The sequence below is a fragment of the Podarcis melisellensis genome, assembly GCF_964234715.1.
Source record: "Podarcis melisellensis genome assembly, chromosome: 10".
Taxonomy (NCBI): Eukaryota; Metazoa; Chordata; class Lepidosauria; order Squamata; family Lacertidae; genus Podarcis; species Podarcis melisellensis.
In genome coordinates this window covers 52,152,473-52,175,446 of record NC_138542.1, presented here as the reverse complement: position 1 = coordinate 52,175,446, position 22,974 = coordinate 52,152,473, and the positions used below count along the sequence as shown (strand labels likewise).

General features: G+C 41.6%; 1 protein-coding gene across 1 annotated transcript; it reads left to right on the top strand.

Moving 5' to 3' along the window:
• The first annotated feature begins 453 nt into the window (after nt 1-453).
• HCFC2 (host cell factor C2) lies at nt 454-22,969 on the top strand. The gene is made up of 15 exons (XM_081928520.1): nt 454-670; nt 3,212-3,360; nt 4,593-4,753; nt 5,745-5,953; nt 7,803-7,887; nt 10,350-10,450; nt 11,492-11,680; nt 12,397-12,582; nt 13,252-13,301; nt 13,866-13,983; nt 15,654-15,724; nt 18,574-18,708; nt 19,993-20,178; nt 20,949-21,234; nt 22,306-22,969. The coding sequence occupies exons 1-15, from the start codon at nt 505-507 to the stop codon at nt 22,329-22,331; spliced, it is 2,118 nt and encodes a 705-aa protein (XP_081784646.1). The 5' UTR covers nt 454-504; the 3' UTR covers nt 22,332-22,969.
• Nucleotides 22,970-22,974: the final 5 nt, after the last annotated feature.

The window sequence follows — 22,974 nt, the reverse complement described above, 5'->3', positions numbered from 1 at the left end:
TATTTTTTAATATCGATTGCATATCCAAATTAATTTAATTTGCTCGTTTAACTGAATTAATTTGCTCATTTGATTTAATTAAGCAATCAAGATAACAAACTTTTCATATAAAAGAATGGAGATAACCTGCAGCTTCGTAAGAGTTTACATTTGAAGCAGAAAATTAAATCATTAAACATACCAACGTGCTCTTAACGCGATATAATAGCATTAATTAAATGCGGTTCTAATCAAGAGTGACCAAAAAAACACCCGCGTTAACAAAACCGATATACAGTATATTGCTGCTGTTGCAACTTGCAATATTATATCAGTCATAATACCACTCTCTCTTATTAACACTGAATCCTCCTCATCCTCAATCATAATCATTTATTTCCTCGAGGGGCCTCCCCCCCCCTCCGCTCCCGTCCGCCTCCCGCCTTTTCCCCCTCCGCTAACTCCTCGTCCCCAGCTGCCGCTTCGGACCTCGCCGCGGCGCATTGTGGGTAGCGGGGGGACAAGATGGCGGCGGGCGCCGCTGCCCTCAACTGGAGGCGGGTTTCTTCCTTCACGGGGCCGGTGCCCCGATCCCGGCACGGGCACCGCGCCGTGGCCATCCGAGAGCTGGTCATCATCTTCGGCGGAGGCAACGAAGGCATCGCCGACGAGCTGCACGTGTACAACACCGGTACGGGGTGTGCGGGAAGCGGGGAGAGTGTGAGAGCGAGAGACTGAGGGAAAAGCAGGCGGGCGGGCGGGCGAGTGGTTGTTTCAGGTATCCGGACTCGCGAGGCACCTGGCGCCGCTTTCGTGAGGGCGACCGTCGCCCCGACAAGGGCTCGTGTGGGGTGTGTCTTGTCTGAGAGGATTTGCCTCAGAGGAGAGCGCGGCGGCATCTTAGCGGCGGGGCAGAGAGAGCCTCTCGCCCCAACAAGCCTCTCCTGCCGCCCCGAAAGCTTAAGCCGCCGCCACAACGACGACGACGGCAAGGGCAACGACATCTTCCTGGCCCAGGTGCTGCCGGTGCCTGCCGTGTAGCGCCCCCCACCCCCCGTGGCACTTGCAGCCCCGCCGCGCTCAAGGGCATCCCTGTGGATGGTCCCCAGAAGGAAAAGGAGCAAGGCTGAGGCGGCTTGATCCGGGGCGACCCTGGCTCTTCTCCTGTTTTGTTCCGTCTCTTGCCTGTTCAGTTTGAGAGGCCTTTGGGGGAGCGCTGGTCGGCCGTTGGGAGGGCGGGGTAGAAATCAAAATAAATGTGAGGCATCCTTTGTTCGCCCTCTCGGATGCAGCAGGAGGTGAGCTTTTCAGCTTTGGGAAAGTGTCGCCGGGGCTGGATGAAGAGAGAGGAAGATGGATGAAGAGAGAGGCTGGGTGTATGTTTCTATGACTTGACCTGACTTGCATGTGTTGTGTTAGGTGGAAGGGCATTTGTTAATAAGGGAGTTGCTGACAAAGGGAAGCGGGGGCGTGCTTCTTTTTAACTTTTCTTCCTTTGCCAGCTTTGCCCTTTTAATATACCGTCCTACCACCAGGGATGGAGTTATTTCTGTCTTATAGCTTAGTGCTTTGTCGGGCAGTGTTGATCAGATGTCAGATCATCATAGTGGGAAGGTTTACGGTGATTGAAGGTTTACATACATGTATAATAGTACTGTGTTGAAAATAACAATGACCTGTGTTTGGGTGTGTGAGAGAAAGGGTTTTTGTAAGGCTGCAAATGAGAAAGGATAGGTGAGGTAGGTGCGAAGATATATGGCTGAATACAGTGTTGAGAAGTGTAATAATATAAAAAAGCATGATGGAGCCCTGCCAAATGTTTTCTAATCAGTTAGCATTCATTGCTAAGCTTGCTTTCAAAAGTGTGGGAGTTCTGCAAAACACTCCACTTTCATTGCCAAAGGGCCATGTACTGTAATATTTCTGTAGGGCAGGCAAGCTGCCTTTTCAACAAAAACTGACCAGGTTTGTGGGGGAGGGGACAAATAAAAATATTATATAAATGTACAGCAAGGCATTATAAAACAATGTGGATGTGGCAAAGTGTTGTATCTGAAAGGGGTATGTGCATGTATTTGAGGCTGCATTAAGAGCTTGTTATGTGGAGTCTGATGTGAGGATGAAGTTTGTGCACCCTGTGGAGATGGTGTGCATATATAGTAAGGTGTGGAAAGTTATGCTGTTGTGGTGTTTTTCAAACTGAGGAATGGGGTACCAAGTTTTCTGGATGTCTCCTTAGGTCAGTGAACAGGTGGAGGATAAAGCTACACAAAGTGTGGGTTGTGATGGTCCAGCTGTCTGTTTGGGGTATGTATTGGCTGGATATGAAGTGGATGCTTGTGCTGAGAGAGCAGAAAGGGGATTTTGCTGGAGTTGAATATATTAAAAAGTGAAAGGTTTGGAGTTGTTTGTCTATGAAAAAAGTGTGTGCTTAGGCACAAGTGAGGATACAGGACTTGAGTTAAGTTTGTTTTGTTTGTATTCATATTTGGCCCAAGATAATGTGATGTTTAAAATCTGCTGTGAGCTAACATCTGCAAATGAGCAGTGGCATTTCCTTCCCTTATGGTGAAGATAATTGGCCTGTATATGAAAACTATGAATATTTAGGAAAAGGAAAGTGGAATCAGATGAGGCAGGAATAGGATGTTTTTCAGTTTTGTTATTGATTTAATGTAACTGACTATTTCCCCCTTCTCCTGATGCTCGAAATAGTGTTCAAAGCAGAAATACCTACAAGGAGGAGATAACATGAGGATAATGAGGTGCTCTTAAGATTTCTCCTAACCCTCATTATCTGACTACAAACCTTTTTGTGATTTGTTTATCAGCCTGTATGTGTTTGGCCCAAGATAGCTGACTTAGGTAAGAAAATACATCTTACTGATTGGTATTCTTACTTTAAGTCTTCTAGATCTTCTGCTTTCTGAATTATCTTTTTTTCCTTAGGTGGAAAGTAAGGAATATTCAGTTATGCTATCATTCAGACTTTCTAGACAAGGAAGAGTTAAACTTTTATTTGAAAATACAGACTCTAAAACACCCAGTTAAAGTGTTAAGTAATGTAGCATCAGTTCCCTTTGATAAACAGTGAAGCTCCTTCATTGTGATATTTAATATTTAAATTTACCTTTTGGTTTCTTGTTCAGAATAAAAATACTGTACCAAGCTTCAGACCTCAAGCTATCTACTCTGTTTACAAAAATGTTATTTTCTGTGTGTTTTGATCTAGCTACAAACCAATGGTTTCTTCCTGCTGTTAGAGGAGATATCCCACCAGGCTGTGCAGCCCATGGTTTTGTCTGTGATGGTACCAGAATACTAGTATTTGGAGGAATGGTTGAATATGGAAGATATAGTAATGACCTATATGAATTACAGGTATGGTGTTGCCTAAGATCACTTCTCTAGTTGAGAAGAAACAAATGCAACCTGTTACATGTAACTAATACCAAGGTGGAATCTTCACACATATAAAAACAGTTCTGAAAATGCTTTTTAGAAAAAAGCATTTTGAAAAATACATTGAATTTTCTGTAAGGCTTACCATCGCCATCTAGTGTCACTTTGTATATTGCACTTAAAACACACTTAAAATGTTTTATTTGCATCTGTATAACTGAGTCCCAAGAGAATCATAGGGTAATTTATAGCATAATCCTATAACTGTTTGCTCAGTTCCATTGAGCAAAATGGGACTTAGTTCCATTGAAGTATAGGATTGCACTGCACATATCTTATGCTTTTAGCAGGTACCTGTTTTGCCTATGCTAAAAACGGACACATAGTGCTTAAGAACATGTTCTTGACAACTGGTACATGCTATATGATGCTACCAATAGCAAGTCTCGATCTGGCACTTCATGTGAAGCAGCCATTGCCAAGTGTTTATCCTGCACCATTTACCTTGGAGTAAGTCTCATTCAACTCAATGGGACTTACCTCTAAGTAGAAATGTAAAGGATTATACTGTTAATTATTTAAAACATTTTTATAACAGTAAGTAATCATAACGAAAGCAAAACCATGAAACGGTAAGTGATTTTCATGTAGTTTAACCTCCAGCGTATGTCTGGTAAACAAAAATTAGGTTTGCCTTGTCCTGAAGACATTGTTAAGTTGCTGTTAGGCAAGCACCTCTAGGGAAGATCCATAAGCTGGACACCACCACTGAGAAAGCCCCCATTCACAATTCTACTGACGATAAAATAAGCAAAATCTTAGATCACTGGAAAAGGGAGCAGGCCTCTCCATTTGCTTATGTAGATCAGGAGAAATTGATAAAATGCATTAACTGGAGGTTATTCTGTCATGGATTTGTATACATATTTTACTTTGTTAATGTGTGAACTAGAATATCAAAATATGATGATTCCTCTGTTAAAGATAAGATAACCCGGTAAGAATGTTTTAAGTGGGAAAGGATTTTTGTCTCCATGTCTCTTTAACTGAAGAATTCTGCACAACCTGATCCCCTTGAGAGCCTCTTCAGGAGACTCCAGGTGGAGGGGGATTGAGACAGTCCCTTTCCGCAAGCATTTTTTCGACCTCTAAGCCACTAAGTGTGACTTATGAGCAGATGTATGTTAACATGCTCCTGTTCTGTTTTCAAGGCAAGTCGATGGTTGTGGAAAAAAATGAGACCTCAGCACCCATCAACAGGCTTACCACCTTGCCCTCGCCTTGGCCACAGCTTTTCCCTGTACGGCAACAGGTGTTACCTATTTGGTGGGTTGGCAAATGAAAGTGAAGACACGAACAATAACATTCCCAGGTATGCTGATGAAACTGGAACAGAATGTTTGGAATTCTTTGTTTGGAACTAATATTTGAACAGTTTAAAAGGAGGCAAACAGTTCTATGGCAATAGTGATTAGAATATAGCATACCTGAAGGATGTTAAAAGGGGAGTCTGTGCATTGAAGAGGAAGCTTAGCAACCAGTTATTGAAATTTGATCACCCTAACTTCTAGGACTTTGGATTATTAATGTACGTTTGCCATTCAAAAACAAAACAAAGAATGCTAGTTTGTCAGTTAGTATTAAGAACTTTTTATGTTGAAACTTTGTTACTAAAATGTTTTATAAAAAAGAATGGTGTGATAGTGACTTTGGAAGGTTGCATTAATCAAATAAAAGCTTTGATGCTATAGAAACTCTTCAAACTGTAGTCAGTAAAATCTCAAGAAGTATTAGTTTCTCTTTAGTAATTCAAAGTTGTAGCATCTTTGTATGTACTTCAGTTTGGATTTTTTGAATTTGAATTGGATTTTTAAAATAAAATTCTTTTGGAGGAAAAATAATAGTCTTCTCTTTAAGTTACATTATAGTCGAAAAGCTATTCATCAGGAAATAAGGATTTGTTTAAAGTTTTTCATGTGTGCTTGGTTAGACTTATTTAAGGCAACTTAAATAAGAATAATACTTCAGGAAGGTAGAGTGTGTTGTATCACATTCTGTGTCGGCCCACTGAAATCAATGGTCTTACATTAGTGATGACTATCAATGCCATTGCTTTTAGTGGATCTATACAGAGTTGGACGCAACTCACAGACTAGCTTTGGCAAGTCTACAGGAAAAGAGAATTCCAAAGTAATGTGATACCTCTTTCGTTCTTTCTCAAATTTAGCCAGCTCTGCAAAAACACATGCAGTTTTTGTTAGTGGGCAATGTTGTAAAACTGTATTGATAGGCTACAGTTTCCTTGCAGTAGTTCCATAAAGAGGTCAGTGACCCTTTTGCTTGTTTGTTTTTAATATATCTAGATATTTAAATGATTTCTATGAACTGGAGCTACAGCATGGTTCAGGCGTCATGGGCTGGAGCATTCCAGTGACCAAAGGAGTGCTGCCTTCACCCCGAGAATCCCACACAGCTGTTATATACTGTAGAAAAGATTCGGGAAACCCAAAGATGTTTATTTTTGGAGGGATGTCTGGCTGTCGACTTAATGACCTTTGGGAGCTTGACATAGGTGAGTACAGTGAAGTTACAAGTGTGAAGTTTTGTTGTATTTTTACATGCTGAAAACTGATTCGTTGCGAAGGGTTTGCAACTTTAATTGCAGTGTTGGGAGGCAGCTGTGGAACTGTGACTGCCTTGACTTTGCCTTAGGGCTGTTTCACACAGTACGCAGCAACACATCCAAGTTTGCTATAATGTATATTCTGAACAAGGAGCTGTAGCTAGTCCTGGGTCTTTGTCGAGTGCATATGTGTGATACCATTCCCCCCCCCCCAACCGCAATTGACTTCATTGAAACTGAATATTTTAGGCAATAACTTATAAAAGGTGTGAAAAAAACGCCCTTTTTAGCTCAATTTGTAGTATGTTCTGACACATTGCAGCAACGGAAGCTGCATTTGTTTGTCAAGAATGTGATAAAATATTCAGTGCTTATCTGGTAATGGAGAGTCCATGCAGTGCATTTTAAAATCCTTGTTCACGAACCTGTATAATTAAAAACAAAATAGTTTTATTTGACATTTTGATGGAGGTTGTAAATCTTTATCCTAAAACTATTGCTGTCCTTGCAAAAACGGTGCTTGGAACCAGGTCCATTACTCCAGAATTGTAGGCAAAATCTGGATGGCACAGACATATCACCCCAAGTGCGGTTCTCATATTTTGGAAAGATTTACATGAGCAGGAGGTCTATAAAAGTCAATAGAGCCTGTTCCTGTAGATCCTTTTTGAGAGGTGATGAGGCAGTGCAAAATTAACAATATTTTGTTTCTTTTGCTGTCACTCTCCATAAAAATTACTTGGGAGCAAGTGAGCACCAGTCCTGGAAAGTCTGTGGGAGATTACAGATTTCTGTAACACCTGAAATTGAGAGGAAATTTCATAATTTAAAATGTTATATTATCAAATAGCTACAAATGCTTTACTTGGTATATGTACAATTCACATATTTTATATACCGTATTTTTCGCCCCATAGGATGCACTTTTCCCCCTCCAAAAATGAAGGGGAAATGTGTGTGCGTCCTAGGGGGCGAATGCAGGCTTTCGCTGAAGCCTGGAGAGCGAGAGGCATCGGTGCGCACCAACCCCTCTTGCTCTACAGGCTTCAGGAAGCTATCCGCAAGCCTTGCAAGCCCGGCGGGAGTTCCCGCGGGTTCACAAGGCTTACAGGGCGCCCTATGGAGGGCGCCCTGTGCTTCGGGCGGGTGCCCACAAGCTGCGCGCGCCCGGTGGGAGGCTTGGGGCGGCACTGCAGCCCGAAGCATGGGGAGCCCTTCCGAGGGCGCCCCGTGCTTCGGGCGGGTGTCCGCAAGGCTTGGGGCAGCAGCTGTGGCTGGGGGGGGGGAATAATTTTTTTTATTCATTCCCCCCCCCCCAAAAAACGAGGCGAGTCCTATGGGCAGGTGTGCCCTATAGGATGAAAAATACGGTATAACCTCTAGTACCTGCATTCATATATTCCAAAAGGCTTCTCTCATCTTTCTCAAAACTGTTTATGCTTAGTTCTTATACAGTATTTCCTGAAATCTAAAAGATGCATGATAGTTTGTTGGGGTATAGTTCATAAATATTCAAGGAAGTAAACCCTGCTGTATTCTTTTTGGTAATAACCGCTAATAGCATTTTTGTTTAGACAAGTGTACCTAGATATATAGAATGTTGATGTATGTTTTTATCTGTTGTTACTTTATTCTGTTTTTTTAAAAAAAATATTTTAAATAGTTGCTTTTAAATGTTTTTACTGATAATTTTATTGTTTGATTCTCTTTGTAAAGTGCTTTGAGGTGTATACATTTTATGAAATAAATAAACAAAAAATATTCTTTTTCTCTGTCCCCCTTCCGTTTTTCTTAATAGAAACAATGACTTGGTCGAAACCAGAAATTAAAGGGACAGTGCCACTTCCCCGTAGTCTCCATACAGCCAATGTAATAGGAAACAAGTATGTCTGTTGTTAAAAGCTCACCTATAGAAAGGTACACCTAGTAGGAGACTGTTACTGTAGTGTTTGTATTTAGGGATCCTGCCTGTGTCCTCTGTGAAGTGCAAACTGTGAAGTGCTTTTTGAAAAGCTCTGCTACAGGCTGAAAGACTTAACTGTGGAAATTGAAACATATCGCTTGCATTTTGCTGAATGCCTGGAAACTTTTCACTGTTTTATTTGGGAACATTTAACTCTGCATTAAATTACCTGAAGTTAACATCTTTTTGTGGGGGGATGGGGAAAGGCAACCCCTTCTATCAATAGTGAGAGCTGCAGTATTGTAGTTTAACAGAGAAGACTTGCCTTGAATTGAGCGTAGTATAAGTGACTGCATTAAAAAAGAATTCTGTGATGAATCACGATGTCACTAGAAAAAATATCTTAAAACATCAACGCTAATAAATGACATTTCTGGAAGTTGCTCTTTATTAGCTGAAATAAAAGTTTGAGATGTGTAGAAATTAAGGCCTGTTTTAGATAAGAACTTGATATGTTTGGTTGTTTCACGGGCTATAAATTCAGTTTTAACACTGCCACAGCCGTTTTTAGATATTTGATCCAATGCAGCATGGGAGATTGGGGTTGTGCCAGCTGATCCACCTTCCTTCGCTGTACCCATCTGACTCCATCCCCCAAATATTCACACATTGGATGTCCCATTTTTATAGCTTCTTAGGAATGTAGGCCCACCCTATCATGTGTAGGCCTCTAACCGCTTGAACCATATGATCTGCCACTTATGTATGCATGACATTCAAAATGTAAACAACAGAACAGTCCAGTAACAGAAAGGGCAGGAGTCTGACTTTTCTACCACATCATTTACTATATGTTGGATTCTATATTTTCCTAGGGCTTCTGTTTAGAGCAAGACAGGGACATATGCCTCTAAACCAAAGTTCAAAAACCTGGTCTCCCAGGTGTTGGACAGGACTCCAACTCCTGTGATCCCTCCTATGATTAGCCTTGCTGGCTGAGGTTGATGGGAGTTGGAACGTAGTAAGATCTGGAAGGCCATAGGTTTTCTACTACTGTGAATAAATCTTACTAGCTTAATGAAAATCTAGCATAAGTAAACTGTGAGACGCTTATGCTTATGTCTCCTTTGATGGACAGAATTGAGCATCTTCATATAACACACACACACACACACACACACACACACACACACTCATCTGTATGTTTCTGTGCAAGGGATTGATTAGTTCTACATCCCCTTCATTTCAGTATTGTTACAGTTTCTTTTATGCCATTCGCAGAATCCCTGCATTTTGTCATGTTATATGAGCTCCTGTTTCTCTGTCCCAGCTTCTGCCAACCTAGCAGTTCAAAAGCACACCAGTGCAAGTAGATACCGTTGTGGCAGGAAGGTAAAAGGCATTTCCATGCTCTCTGGCACTCACGACAGTGCTCTGTTGTGCCAGAAGTGATTTAATCATGCTGGCCACATGACCTGGAAAGCTGTCTGTGGATAAATGCCAGCTACCTTGGCCTGAAAAGCGAGATGAGTGCTGCACCCCATAGTCACCTTTGACTGGATTTAGCAGTCCAGGGGTCCTTTTACTTTACTTAGTAATCCTATACCCCCCACTCCATTTTGCAAGAGATAACCCAACAGATTGGTTAAAGGTACTTAATGGTTTTTTTATGTGGGACTGTATTTGGTGAAACATTCCAGTGCTTGATAATAGATAGCTACAAACGGCTCTTTACTTGTGGTTGCTTCTTGCGATATAAACATGTGGGAAGACAATGTATGTAACTTCCAGCTATCTGCTGAGAGAAACGTCACCATACCTTTTCATTGCAGTACATTATTTCCATTTGTTAAACAGGATTGGCTTTCCATGTGGTTGCCAGCTATAAATTTTCAGTTTCCAAAACTCATTAAATGTACCCCAAAATGGTCAGCCATGTGATAAATGATTGTCTGTAGCTACATGCTGTTCCTGAGACAGTTTTCAGATTGTGTTTTGTAAGAACACAGATAATTTTGATAGTTAACAACTACTATTTTAATTTTGAAAACTAGTTATAGGGATCCTATGTTAACTATAGCTTTTTAATTATGTGTGGCATGGGGGAAGGAGGTGGCAGGGGAGTCAAGTTCTAATTAGTAAATGCAAAGGAAATGCAGCTTTTTTATTTTAAAAAATGGCTGAGAAATTAATATAGTGGTTGGAGGGAGTGTGCTTCTGAATACTGGTTATTGGAAACTGCAAGAGGGCAGAATGTTCTTGTGCTTGGGTTCTGCCTCAGGGCTTCCCATAGCCATCTGGTTGGCCACTGTGAGAACAGAATGCTGGCCTAGGTGGATCACTTCTCTCATCAAGCAGGCTCTTATTATGTTCTTAATATAGAAAAAAGGCTTTAGAAAATAAATTAGCTTGTCTCTTCCCACAACACCCTTATATTTGCAGAATGTACATTTTTGGTGGATGGGTTCCACAGAGCACAGATGATAATGTATCTTCTCAAGATGAATGGAAATGTACTGGCTCATTTTCTTACCTAAACTTAGGTTAGTATACTTTGCATTTGTTGTTAATATACAGAGCAGTCCTCTATATCAAATATTCCTGGGGTGGGATACACTGCTGCAAATGGGCAGAGGGAGAGAGGAAAAGTGGTGGTCCTGGCCATTTGAGTGCTGTCCGCTTATATGGGCCTTGAGGGGAAAAAATTCCTAGCCTTCAATAGTCCTTGAAGAAATGCTGCCCTTGACTTCAAAAAAGATTTCCCTCTGCTACACATGCTGAGCCAAAATGGGAAGAGGGGAAATGCACAACCAAAATGGGAAGAGGGGAAAAGCATCTTTGTAAATTTCACCAGTGCTCTTTAATTGGGGTGTAACAACAACCAGGGAACAAATTAGGAACACACTTGACATCAGTGGCAGTGAAATTCCTTGTGCCATGGTTGGTGTTTGTGCCATTGCCAGGAATGTGGCTGTTGTTTGATGGATATAGGATATGGCGCATGTGCTCCTTTTCCACAACACCACCGTGTTTCAGCAGTTTCACGGATGTAGCTTTGCTAGTAGAACAGTTCCATTTGCCAGTGTATCTTGTGGCACCATGCATAGTGGGGATTCTGCCATATCCTCTGGCTCCCCTGGCAATTGAGTAAATGTTCAGGTTTCAACAGGAAGAAGCAAAATATTTGAAGCTGGAATCAGTTTTAGACCAATGATTGCACTTCAGTCTATTTCTTTAGCCTACTTGGTTTTGTTATACACAACCAGCCAGGAGCACAACATTTCTTCAACATCCCTCTAGCCAATGAAAGATACATTTGGTACAAACAAAAATCAGCCAAATAGACTCCTTGATCCAAGGCTGACAAGCTAAGATTCAGAATTTACAGAAAAGAAATTGACTAATTTGCATATTCTTAAAAAAACAACTTATGTGCAGAGATTTGTCTTTGAATTTTTATATCTGCTCATATCTGTTTTATAGATTGCTAATTTTTCGTGATGTTGTGCATCAGTAAAATAATGTATGATTTTAAAAAATCCTATCTTTGGACACTGATTTTGATCGTCTGTTTTATTTACTAGATACCACAGAATGGATAGGTCTGATAGGAGATTGCCAGGAAGACAAAAATAACCTGTTGCCAGGCCCAAGGGCTGGCCACTGTGGTGTCATAGTTGGCACTCGTCTGTATATATGGAGTGGCAGAGATGGATACAGAAAAGCTTGGAACAATCAGGTTTGCTGCAAGGATCTGTGGTATCTAGATACTGGTGAGTACCCGCTTAATGCTTTTCAGTAACATTACAGATGGTTGTTATAGCTTGTTTGAGTGTTACATGTATTTGGTTTTTCAAAACTTTCAAAAACACTGTTATTGTGCAACTGAAATTTGTAAAGATCATCCTTATTCTGGAAGTCCACATTTAGGGTTGATTTAAACATAACATTATCAATTCTCCAACCCAGATTCTGTAAGGCTGGCTGTGACCAAAGGTTTCTTTTCTCACACAAGTAAATTGTAGGCAACCTGGTGGCTGTCTGTGGACTGGAGTGCTTGATAGGTGGTTAATTGCTTATTACTTGGGTAAGGAACCTGTGCCATTTGTTCTGCAATTTTCATTTGTGCATATACTTCCCAAAGGTGCATATACTTCCCCAGCCCTAAGAAAGAAAGGTCTGTAGGCTGATAAACAAAGCCATGATGTGGCTAAAATCCTAATATCCCTGGATTTCTTCAGTTTGTTCAGTCCTACCAGTTTTAATGAGGCACATGCAATCTTAACAGTGTGTTTTATTGACAAAAAGACGATTATGGTTGGGATTATAGATAGAAACAGTTGCAGCATTATATTTCTTGGCTTTGCTTCATAACTTGTTGGAACATAGGCTTTTTTGGTATCATAGATAAATATTTTGTTGAGAAATCATAGCCTGTTCTAAAACACTGCATCCTATTGGTAACTGGAGCTCACTATTCTCCTTTAAGAGAAACCACCAGCACCATCACAAGTACAGCTGATCAGAGCTACTACTAATTCATTCCAAGTTAAATGGGATGAAGTTCCTACTGTTGAAGGTTATCTTCTTCAATTAAATTTGGAGATGCCATCACCTGTTACAGCTGAAATACCTATTAACATGGCATCCGAAGCTCCATCACCAAGTGTGCAAGGTAAGATAGTCCATCCTTAAATATCATTTATAAATAATAGGTGCAATCTAGCTGCAAGGCTATTCTTTCAAAGGCATGAATTGTGTTAATTGTTGAAGCAATGTGAAAGTAAAGTCATTTCCCCCCGCTATAGCCCCAAATGCACTTCGTGGAGAGGATGGGGTAACTGATCACCATGTCACCCTTGCCTTGTCTTGTGTCATTTCATGTCAGAGCAGGAATCTGACTAATCCTGTTACTTCCATAGTTTCAGTCAGGCATGGGAGCAAGTAGAGAATGCTGATTCTTAATGTTCCTTATACCTTATAAATGTGAAGGAAGAGTCTACACTGTGTTTCCTTCAAAGGGAAAAAAAAAATCAAGGGTGGGTGAAAATAATACAATATCCTTTAGGCACTGAGCTGACGACTCCTGACTTACATTACATGTTTCACTTTTGAATATGCTGTTATGAGAAATGGAGGTTTTGCTCGTAGAGGAAACTCTTGTCTTTCTGACATTGATGAGGACGGAAACTGTGTTTGTGTGATAACCGAAATGGAATAACAGCCCTCAGAGCAGCTAAAAGCTTTATGTAAGATTCTGCTGTTGGTCATGCTTACATTTACATGAAAGATGGTTCTTTTCTCCAGCAAATCCTAAAATTAATGAATATCATCCTTCCTTTAGGAATCAAGCTGGATCTTCACAGCCAAACTCTCAATAAAGTCCCAAACAACGTAAGTATTTACTTGTGAGGGCTATAAATAAGAATAATTACTCTTCCTTGCCTGGATGGACAATGGATGTGTGTGTGTGCATAGAAGCTAGCCTACTGTTTGCCACTGGTGTCCCCAAAGGTTACCCAGAAGGGAATGTGTCCCTTGAGCTGGAAAAGGTTCCCTGTCCGTTCTTGGGAGTCTGCTAGGCCACATCATTTAACTTGTGCAGGGGCTGAAATGGAAGCAACATTGACTCAATGCACTGATTCATTACTACACAAATCAAAGAGCTGTCCTTCTAGTGTGGGGAGCAACAGAATGTTTGATAGAGTTCTCCCTGCACACTGCTGCTTCCAGCGGGTGAGACACAGACTAATTGAAGTGTGCAGCAGAGATGCATAAATTGAGAATTCTGCCAAAGTTGCTCTTTCTGTCCAAGGAAGACTTTTGATTGTGTCTTAGATGCAATAAGTGAGATACATAGTATTGAAGGGCTCCCTTGGAATTGAGGGCTATGCTGTGAGAGCCTAGTGAAATATAATTATTATCAAATAATTGCTGTTACTGTTCTTCCATGTGTAGGTGCAAATTTCAATTTCAGAAACTAAAGTAAAGGTCCCGGAACCTGAAAATGCAGAGAAAAACCATTCCGCTTCCAAAGAGTCCAGCACCTCTTTATGTTTGCCTGCTAGCACTTTAGGTAAGAAGAACCTATGGGGAAGGTTATATTTTATTATTCATTTATTTCATTTATATGCCACCCAGTGATGGACCTCGGGGTCTCAAATTTCAGTGGCACCCTGTGCAACGCCAAAATCTGCCCTCCCGCCTCTTGCCTTCCATCGGAGGTAATAGTGGTGGTACCTGCTGTGATGTCCCAGAAGCTCCACGCCTGGGGCCACTGTCTTGGTTGCGCTTCCTAAGAGCTGCTTCTGTACCACCTTTCAATATACATGGATGCATACTGTATTGGCCCAAATATAAGCTGCGCCTTTAAAATTGAAGGGGGGCAAAGAAAAAACAAAGAAATACCCGCATATAAGCTCCTCTCTTCCTTGCTGCTCCTGGCTGCGTACTGTGGGCGGAAAGGGGGGGGAGGAACTGTGCCACACTGCCAGTGGCCTTTCCCCTTCCCCGCTCTCTCCCTTCCTGGCCTTGAAGGAGAGGATGGGGGAATATGAGCGGGGCAGGCGCCACTTCGCCACGCTCCTGGCGCTGTTTGCTGCATACCGCAAGGTCATGAATATAACCTGTACTTTAACTTTTCACGGTCAAAATTTGGGGGGAAAGTGCAGCTTATATTCAGCCAATACTGTGAAATGCACTTGATGATATAAACAGGACAAGAACACATGCTCAGTTTAATAAATGAAGGTCAACTAAAGTTGAGTTGAGTGAAAATCGTCCTTATACAAGGGTAAATGCTCTTTTGGAGGATGCAGTTGGGTTTTCCATAGCTGTGAGAAGTAAAATAGCCTGTCAGTTCAGGCAATAAGAGACATTTCCACACACGGGAAGCAGGTTCAAAAACAAAAGTTTCTGTTTATCGCTCTATACTTTTGCTAGATAATATGAGAAAATGTCAGTGATCTTGATAGGAACTGAGTTATTAAAATCTGGCTGGAATAAATGGCTTTGACATGGTATGCAGTAGAGCTTGCTTATCTTGTCAGTTCCTGAACAGCATCTTTTCTCCTGAGAACTCCTGCCAGAGCTGTATTGCAAGTTCTTCTTGGTGTAATTTAAAAAACCAGCATTTTAAAAAAGGAGATAAACTGTAATATGTATCATTGGGCCCATGTCCAAGGCCTGCCAAGCATGGTCTTACTATTAGACAGAGTGAGGCAGCCATGCACTCAGTAATATATATTAATTCCAAACCATCATACCTGTTCCTTCCATTCTGCATAGTTATATACTCTCTGTATAATTATATATACAGTGGTACCTCGGTTTAAGAACAGTCCTGTTTACGAACGATTCAGTTTATGAACTCCGCAAAACCAGAAGTAGTGTCCCGGTTTGAGAACTTTACCTCGGTCTAAGAAGGGAATCCGGACGGTGGAAGGGCACTGGCAGTGGGAGTCCTCATTAGGGAAAGCACGTCTCGGTTTAAGAACGGTTTCGGTTTAAGAACGGACTTCCGGAACAGATTAAATTCGTAAACCGAGGTACCACTGTAGTTGCTATTGATACCGGGTAGTTTTACGGTTTCCTAAATTAAAAGTCATCATTAAGCTATGTGTGCCTCACACAAAATAGAATTGAAGCTTTCTTTTTGAAATACATTTGAACAACAGCTGCTGAAAGCTTTATTTGCTGAAGTGTTTTTCCTGAATTAATAATAGTTCTTAATATCAATTTATCTAGTTAAAGAGATTGCTGTTCCCCCGCCAAGTGTTGCTTCTGTTAGTCCAAATGATTCAGCTATACAATTGCCTGTAAGTACATGAAATTTTAAAGTAAAGGATATTGCCAGTATCACACTGGCGTATTGCACTTGTTCACATAAACTTTGTTACACCTGGACATCATGATTTTAAATATACAGCCCAACAGGATGCACACCACCATCCCTCCATTCCTGATTCAGCCCTCTGGAAGTGTCTTCTGCATAAACCCTACTGAAATGAAAAAGAGTTAAGCAACAGCAACAATTTTATTATTTATAAGGCAATTAAAACATAACATAAACAATAAAACCATATAAAAATAATTTTACAACCAATTCCAGCAATTACTGTAAGATATTCAGTATCTTCAATAGATGGTTGCATGTGTAGTCAAAAATAACAGCCAATATTGCAATGGGGGGGGGGGGAGCAGCTGGGTAAATGAGGAAGTTTTTCACCTGTGTTGCAAACATGGAAGGTACATGCTGTAGGAAGGCTGATCCATATGGTAGGTGCTACCACTGTAAAGTCCCTCTTCTTTTAAAAGATTGTGGTACCAGCAAGTGGGCCTCAGTCTGCTGATCTCAGTGTGCAAGTAGCTCTACAAGGGAGATGGTGTTCCCTTGGGTAGCATGGTCCCAAGTTGTTTAGGACTTATAAACCAGTGTTTCCCAATCGGTGTTCCGCGGCACACTAGTGTGCCGCCGGACGTTGCCTAGTGTGCCGTGGGAGGGAGGCGGGCGAGTCGGGCTAATCCTCCGACGAGCTCCACCTCCAGACCCATTGCTCAAATTCTTTAACCCAGGAGGGGGGGGGAGAAAGAGAAAAAAGAAAGGGTGGGGAAAAAGAAGGGGAAGAGAAAATATTTTTTTAAAAAAAGGAAAGAGAGGGGAAAAAGCGAGGGATGGAGGAAGGGGAATAAACAGAAGGGGAGGACAATGAAGAGGGGCGGGGCTTGGCAGGCAGCAGATAACTGGAGAGGGGGGCGCGGCTGGCGGCGGCTCAAGGCAGGAAGGGAGGAGCTGCCTCGCGGAGAGTCTTGGGCTGCAGAGATTTCCCGTTCAGGAGCGCGGGAGGCCACGCCGTGGATGGGAATCTCCTCCTCCTCTTCCTCTTCCTCCTCCAGGAGAGAGGGTGGTCCGCCCCACCGAGTCGGGCGTGCTCAAGCGTGGGAGCCTATAGTTAGAGCTCAGCTCCTTTTCTTGCCTTCCCCGCCCCCCCCCCCACGGAGCACATTTTCCTCGCCCCCCCAACCCCCGCATGTAGAATAGAAGCCCTCCAGCCTCCACGGTGCACAAACTCTCCCCTCTGCAACGAAGCGCTTTGTTGCATATCTTTGGTGAGGTTTTTAGGCAGTCTTGGTGCACCTTAAATCAGCGCTAATTGCGCCTGGACGCAGTATTTACTTCCGAGTAGGCCCCCTTCCCCCCCCCCCCGGTAGCACCTGACGTTGCTATTCGTATCATCAGGTTTGTTTGTTGATAATTTAATTGTTTTAAAAGCATCATGCTAAAGAGCTCTCTCCCACCCCCAGACCCTTGGGCAAAACAGAAACACACACATACACAAACACAGAGATTGAGCCCTGCAGGTTTTATGAAATGAATGGATTCTGAATGCCTGTTTCAGTGGCTTGTCCGCCTTAGGCTGCTGGGCCAGACACCTGTTACACGGTGCAGTCCGTAAGCTGTGAGCGCTGCTACCTGCCGCCAAGACCACGTAACGACAATCTTGAAAGACCTACATTGGCTCCCAGTACCTTTCCGAGCACAATTCAAAGTGTTGGTGCTGACCTTTAAAGCCCTAAGCGGTTTCGGTCCAGTATACCTGAAGTAGCGTCTCCGTCACCATCGTTCAGCCCAGACACTGAGATCCAGTGCCAAGGGCCTTCTGGCAATTCCCTCACTGTGAAAAGTGAGGTTACAGGGAACCAGGCAGAGGGCCTTCTCAGTAGTGGCGCCCGCCCTGTGGAATGCCCTCCCATCAGACATCAAAGAGATAACCATTACCTTCTATGCTGTTAGTATTTATTTTATTTTTTTTACATAAGTAAAAAGTGACCTTTCCCCATCTGGCATGGTGGTGTGCCTCGAGATTTTTTTCATGAAACAAGTGTGCCTTTGCCCAAAAAAGGTTGGGAAACACTGTTATAAACTAACAGTAGAACCTTAAACCTGGCTTGATAGCAAATGGGTACTCAATGCAGTTTGTTCAAGACAGATGTTACATACACAATGAATGGTGCTCCCTTGAACTGCAGTTTCTGAACCAGTCTTAAAGGGCAACCCCAGTTATAGTGTATTGCAGTAATCCATTCTCAAGGTTACCAATACATGGATCACTGTAGACGAGCTATCCCTGTCCATTAATGGGTGTAGTTGGCAAACCAGCTGAAGTTGGTAACAAGTGGTAAATATCAGCAAGGACATTCCCTTGTTTGCGAAGTAGCTTAACAAATGATGGCCTCCAATTTTGAAAAATATATGCAAGGAAATAGGATTTTAAAAAATGTTTATAATAGTCCAGCCAGCAGAATCCATGGAAGAGAGCAAATGAGTAGTTTTTTCTAGCCATCAAAATTGAAAGTCAGAAGTGTTTTTAACTGAACACATGCTTTTATTCTAAAATCTCAAAAAATTATTTTGCATAACTCTTGGTCATCTCAGTGCCTTTCTAGAAACACTGCCCTCTGCAGATGATAGCACAAGAATGCTGTCAGTAAAGCTGTAGCAGAACAAGGCAATTATGGAGTCAAGTATTGCCCTGTAGGTCTGGAGAAATTCTGCTTTAGGCAACTCATGTAGCAGAAGAGCAACTTCTAGAGAGAAGGGGGCAGATGCAATTTCTTGTTGTGCAGACCATCCATACTCTAATGAAACTTGTTCTCCAAACCACAGAAAACTTCACCACCAAAGCAGAATGCAAGAAAACAAGAACGAAGGTGGTATGATGTTGGCATTTTTCAAAGCAACAGTGCTCTAGTGAACCAGTTCTATTTGTTGCAGGAAGAAAAGGCCATAATTTCCAGCAAGGTAACTGTTAATTTATTTACCTACGTATTCTAACATGACTTTCTCCCCTGTTTGAACATTTATATTATTTTTCTTAGTATCTAGTATTCATTTTGTTGGGAATTCCATGCCACCTTTTGTTGCAGATATGTGGATTGTTACATGTCACATGTCTGTTTACATTGCAGCACAGATTGCTGCCATGGTTTATGTACAATAAATGTGTAGTTTAGTATTGCATCCACTCCTCAAGCCTCATTTGTTGTGCAGTTTACACTGTTGAATAATGTGTGCTGAAGTATGCACTGCAGCTTGAGTCACAGATGCATGTTGGAGAAGAGGTCGATGGATCTCCGGAACAGCAAGGCTGAGAGGGGAGATGCTCCAGCTGGGGCTAAGCCAGCTGGCTTTTCACTCCCCCCCCCCGGTTCCGACACATTTATGTCTTTGTTTAATCTTCTTTTTGAGAACCATGCTCTACAAAGCAGCATGTAAGATATGTAAAATAAAAACACAAACCTCAATATAATATAGAGTAAAATGTTGATTTCATAGGAATTTCAAAATCCGTTTCAATAGGCAGACTGAATATCCATTGGGTATCTAGTTGAATCACTTTAGAGTCCCACACTCAATAAACTATCAGCCTAGATTTTGTGTTTTTTATTTCATATCTATTGCCCTGTGGGCTTTCACATTATTGCTGTTTTATTCTCGCAATTGTTACCTGTTTTCATGTCCCATCCTCCTGCCCCTAAGTTACTTTAAGATCCCCAACTCCTAGGATCTCCTAGAAAGATTTGTCTGCAAACACAGCCAAAGTTAAGCACATTACAATCCCACTTACCACAGTGGGAAAGGTTTAAGTATATGGTCAGTTGCTTCATTATTATTACTATTTTTAATATTTTTTTATTAAAGATTTCTTGGTTTACAAAAGTCTGTGCAATCTCTCTTTTTTCAAAGTTACATTTTCTACAGGTCAGTTTCATTTGTTGACACATTTGTGTTACATTAGGAAGAAAAGGGGGAAAGAGGTGGAGGGGGTCATGGTAGTTGGGGGTGGGGTCAGTTGCTTCATTGACATCAGTGGGCTTTGAATGCATTCAGGTTTGCCTGATCTGTGCTCCTTACATCTTTAATATTGCTAATGACTTCTTGTACAAGGAAGCTGAACCTAGCAGGCATTCAGGATTCACCATCTGCAAAGGAATAACATGCTAGTTTCTTTAGATTATTTTAAGAAATATGGATCAAATTAATGTTTAATTTATATGTCTTTGTATGCTTTTCTTTAAAACTTAGGTAGATAATGCAGATATTCCAAACAACAGTTTTCTTAAGAAACAGGATCTTGCTCCTGGCACTTTATACAGGTTCAGGGTTGCGGCAATTAACGGCTGTGGCGTAGGGCCATTCAGTAAAGTCAGTGAATTTAAGACCTGTATCCCAGGATTTCCTGGAGCACCTTCCATTGTCAAAATTAGCAAGGTAAGAAATGATAGCCACGCGGATTTGTGTGTTTGTTCCATGCAAAGCTAAAGAGGCAACTCTTAGACCTTACAATTCTTGGTAAAAGATAAAATCTTAATCCAGTTTAGCACTGTGGCTGTCGGCATGAGCTGTGAGCAAGGAGTCTTCATTTGAATTTCAGGTCAGGCATGTTAACTCATTGGTTGGCCTTAGGCAAGATGCTGTGTCTCTGCCTCAGCCCCGTATCTGTATTGTGTAATATATTATTACATTTTTTTCCAAACTTAGTGCCCTTCAGATCTTTTGGACTACTGTTCCCTATCAGCCCCAGCCAGCTTATCCATACTGGCTAGTGCTGATGGGAGTTGTAGTATAAAACATCCGGAGAGCACCAGGTTAAAGAAAAGCTTGTATTATAATATAGCTCTACCATTGAGGATTACTAGAGAATTACTCAGGAAAATATATATGGAGCACTTTTTTGTGCATTACAAACATTAATTGCCCATTCTCCTAGGTTGGGGCAGTGGTAATTGCCTATCCAGGGTCTGAGTGCAGAATCGAAGCATGTGCTCTGTGTTTCCCCCTCACTACTGAGGAACCGTAACCTGATTTCACATACCTGAAATTAAAGGAAACAGCCCTGTGCATAAAGGGCTGAGTTCCCTAAAATCTCTCTTCTCCCAAATTAAACCTGAAATATAAATCTTATTCTGTATTGATTAACTAATGAAACTTTATATGCTAGTACCTACACAATGTGAAATTAATTTCCCATTTCCCCTCAGAGTGCAGATTGTATTCACCTTTCATGGGAACCTCCAGTTTCGCCTTCAGGAAATATCTTGGAATATTCTGCCTACTTGGCTATAAGAACCACCCAGCTGAATGAAAATCCTCATCAGCTTATGTTCATGAAAATCTATTGTGGCCTTAAGACCTCATGTACAGTGACTGCTGCCCAACTTGCAAATGCCCACGTTGATCACACATCCAAACCTGCCATAGTTTTTAGGATTTCAGCCAAGAATGAAAGGGGATATGGACCGGCCACGCAAGTTCGATGGCTCCAAGGTAAAGGGGGTGATTTATTCAGACACCCTGACTTTTCTCTATAATATGTACAGGTTGTTTGTTTGTGGGAACTTGTTCTTTAGTAATACATTTGTATAATTGTCAAGTCAAAATTAGCTACTGGCATATATTTTCTATTTGGAAATCATGAGACACTTCGTCCAAATGATTAGCTCAACATAGTCAGGCTGTTGTGGGTTGCGCAATATGGGTTGTGGGTTGCATCAGCATTTCATTGGGCAGATGTGCAAAACGGAAGGGCCAAAGGCCACTTCTCTGACTTTATGCAGCCAACTCACATCTCTTTGTAGGAACATCTGTTTATCAACAGTTCTGGTCGCCTTTCTTAAATTGGGTGTCTTGGCACTGGAAGAGATGCAGCCAGTAGCTGCCAAAAGGACCAGAGTGTTGGAACACCACCTCTATGAGGAAGGACTAAAGAGTTGGAAGCTTGTTAGTTGAGAGGAAAGATCTCTATGGGGGGGGGGAACGTGATAAAAGATACATACAATCATGCATGGTGCAAAGATAGATAGATAGATAGATAGATAGATAGATAGATAGATAGATAGATAGATACCCTCTTCCTGGGGAGAACATTCCACAACAGGGGAGCCACTGCAGAAAAAACTTAGAGATTGCTTATAGATGAGGATCTGGGGTTGTGGGAGAAAGGGAAAGAAAGAAAGAAAGAAAGCACTGGGCTAAATATGTATAAAAATATTTACCCACAGTTAACATAGCAGTGTGGTCTTCAGTAAAAATAAAAAACGTCCCATGGAGTGATTTGAAGTGTGTACCCCAACAGAAATGAAACGTGGGGTGTCACTGTACCATTGCACATAATACTTTGGCCCCTAGAAGACTTTCACAGGGCTAGGAGATGGAAAACGAATCTCCTTTTCATGGGGATTCACTGTTTGTTATGATTGCAAGCTGGCATTTGCAGGGTAGTAATTCCAGACTTTAAGTTCAAGTATTCCTGATATTAAGTGGTTTATCTGTATCGGATTGAACATGGCTGTTCCGGATGCTGGAAATCTAAAGCAACTTTTTCCTCTTCCTTTGCAGAAACGAAAACATCAAGTTCAAAGTAGAAATGGCACATTGTGCTGCAAGTTGTGAAATAGCTGTTAGCTCTCATGGCGTTTTGTAACTCCGTCAGATATTTCATTTGATATTGTCTTAACTTCACAGCATCAGCGTTGTGCAGTCTTGCAGAACTGCACCTGCAGTGGCTGCATTTTTCATACCACTTTATCTAGTAAGGTCACTTTAGTCCCACGCTGATAACTCAGAGGATTAGATATGCATCTAGATTTTTGGAGAGTCTTCCTTCCAATAGCTCCCAACACATAGATCCCCAGTTGCATTAGCTTCCAATGGATATAGAAGGGCTGTAGCTCAGTAGCAGAGCATTTGCTTGCATAAAAAAGGACTCAAGTGCAGAGAGAATTGGAAAAGACTCCTCTCTGGAGAGCCCTGCCAGTCAGTGTAGACATTATTGAGCTAGATAGACTCATGGTCAGACTCAGGATAAAGCAGCTTCCTGTGTTCCTAGACGTAGATGCTCAGTTTTATTTTAAAATTTGCAGAATTTAAAAAGCTAGTTTGTGATTTGGCACGGGAGGCATTTTCAAAGAGAAGCCCATCTGAAAGAATAACACACAAACTTGTGTTGAATTCCCTTTGAACTATTTTTAGGGCAAACCTATGGTGCTTCCAGGTGGGGAATTACTA

What these genes read in the sequence shown, in the direction of transcription:
- HCFC2 (XM_081928520.1), top strand. Translation starts at nt 505, where the DNA reads ATGGCGGCGGGCGCCGCTGCCCTCAACTGGAGGCGGGTTTCTTCCTTC. An exon ending in ACGAACAATAACATTCCCAG is followed by an intron (nt 4,754 to 5,744) that starts GTATGCTGATGA and finishes TAATATATCTAG; the next exon opens with ATATTTAAATGATTTCTATG. An exon ending in TTTGCCTGCTAGCACTTTAG is followed by an intron (nt 13,984 to 15,653) that starts GTAAGAAGAACC and finishes CAATTTATCTAG; the next exon opens with TTAAAGAGATTGCTGTTCCC.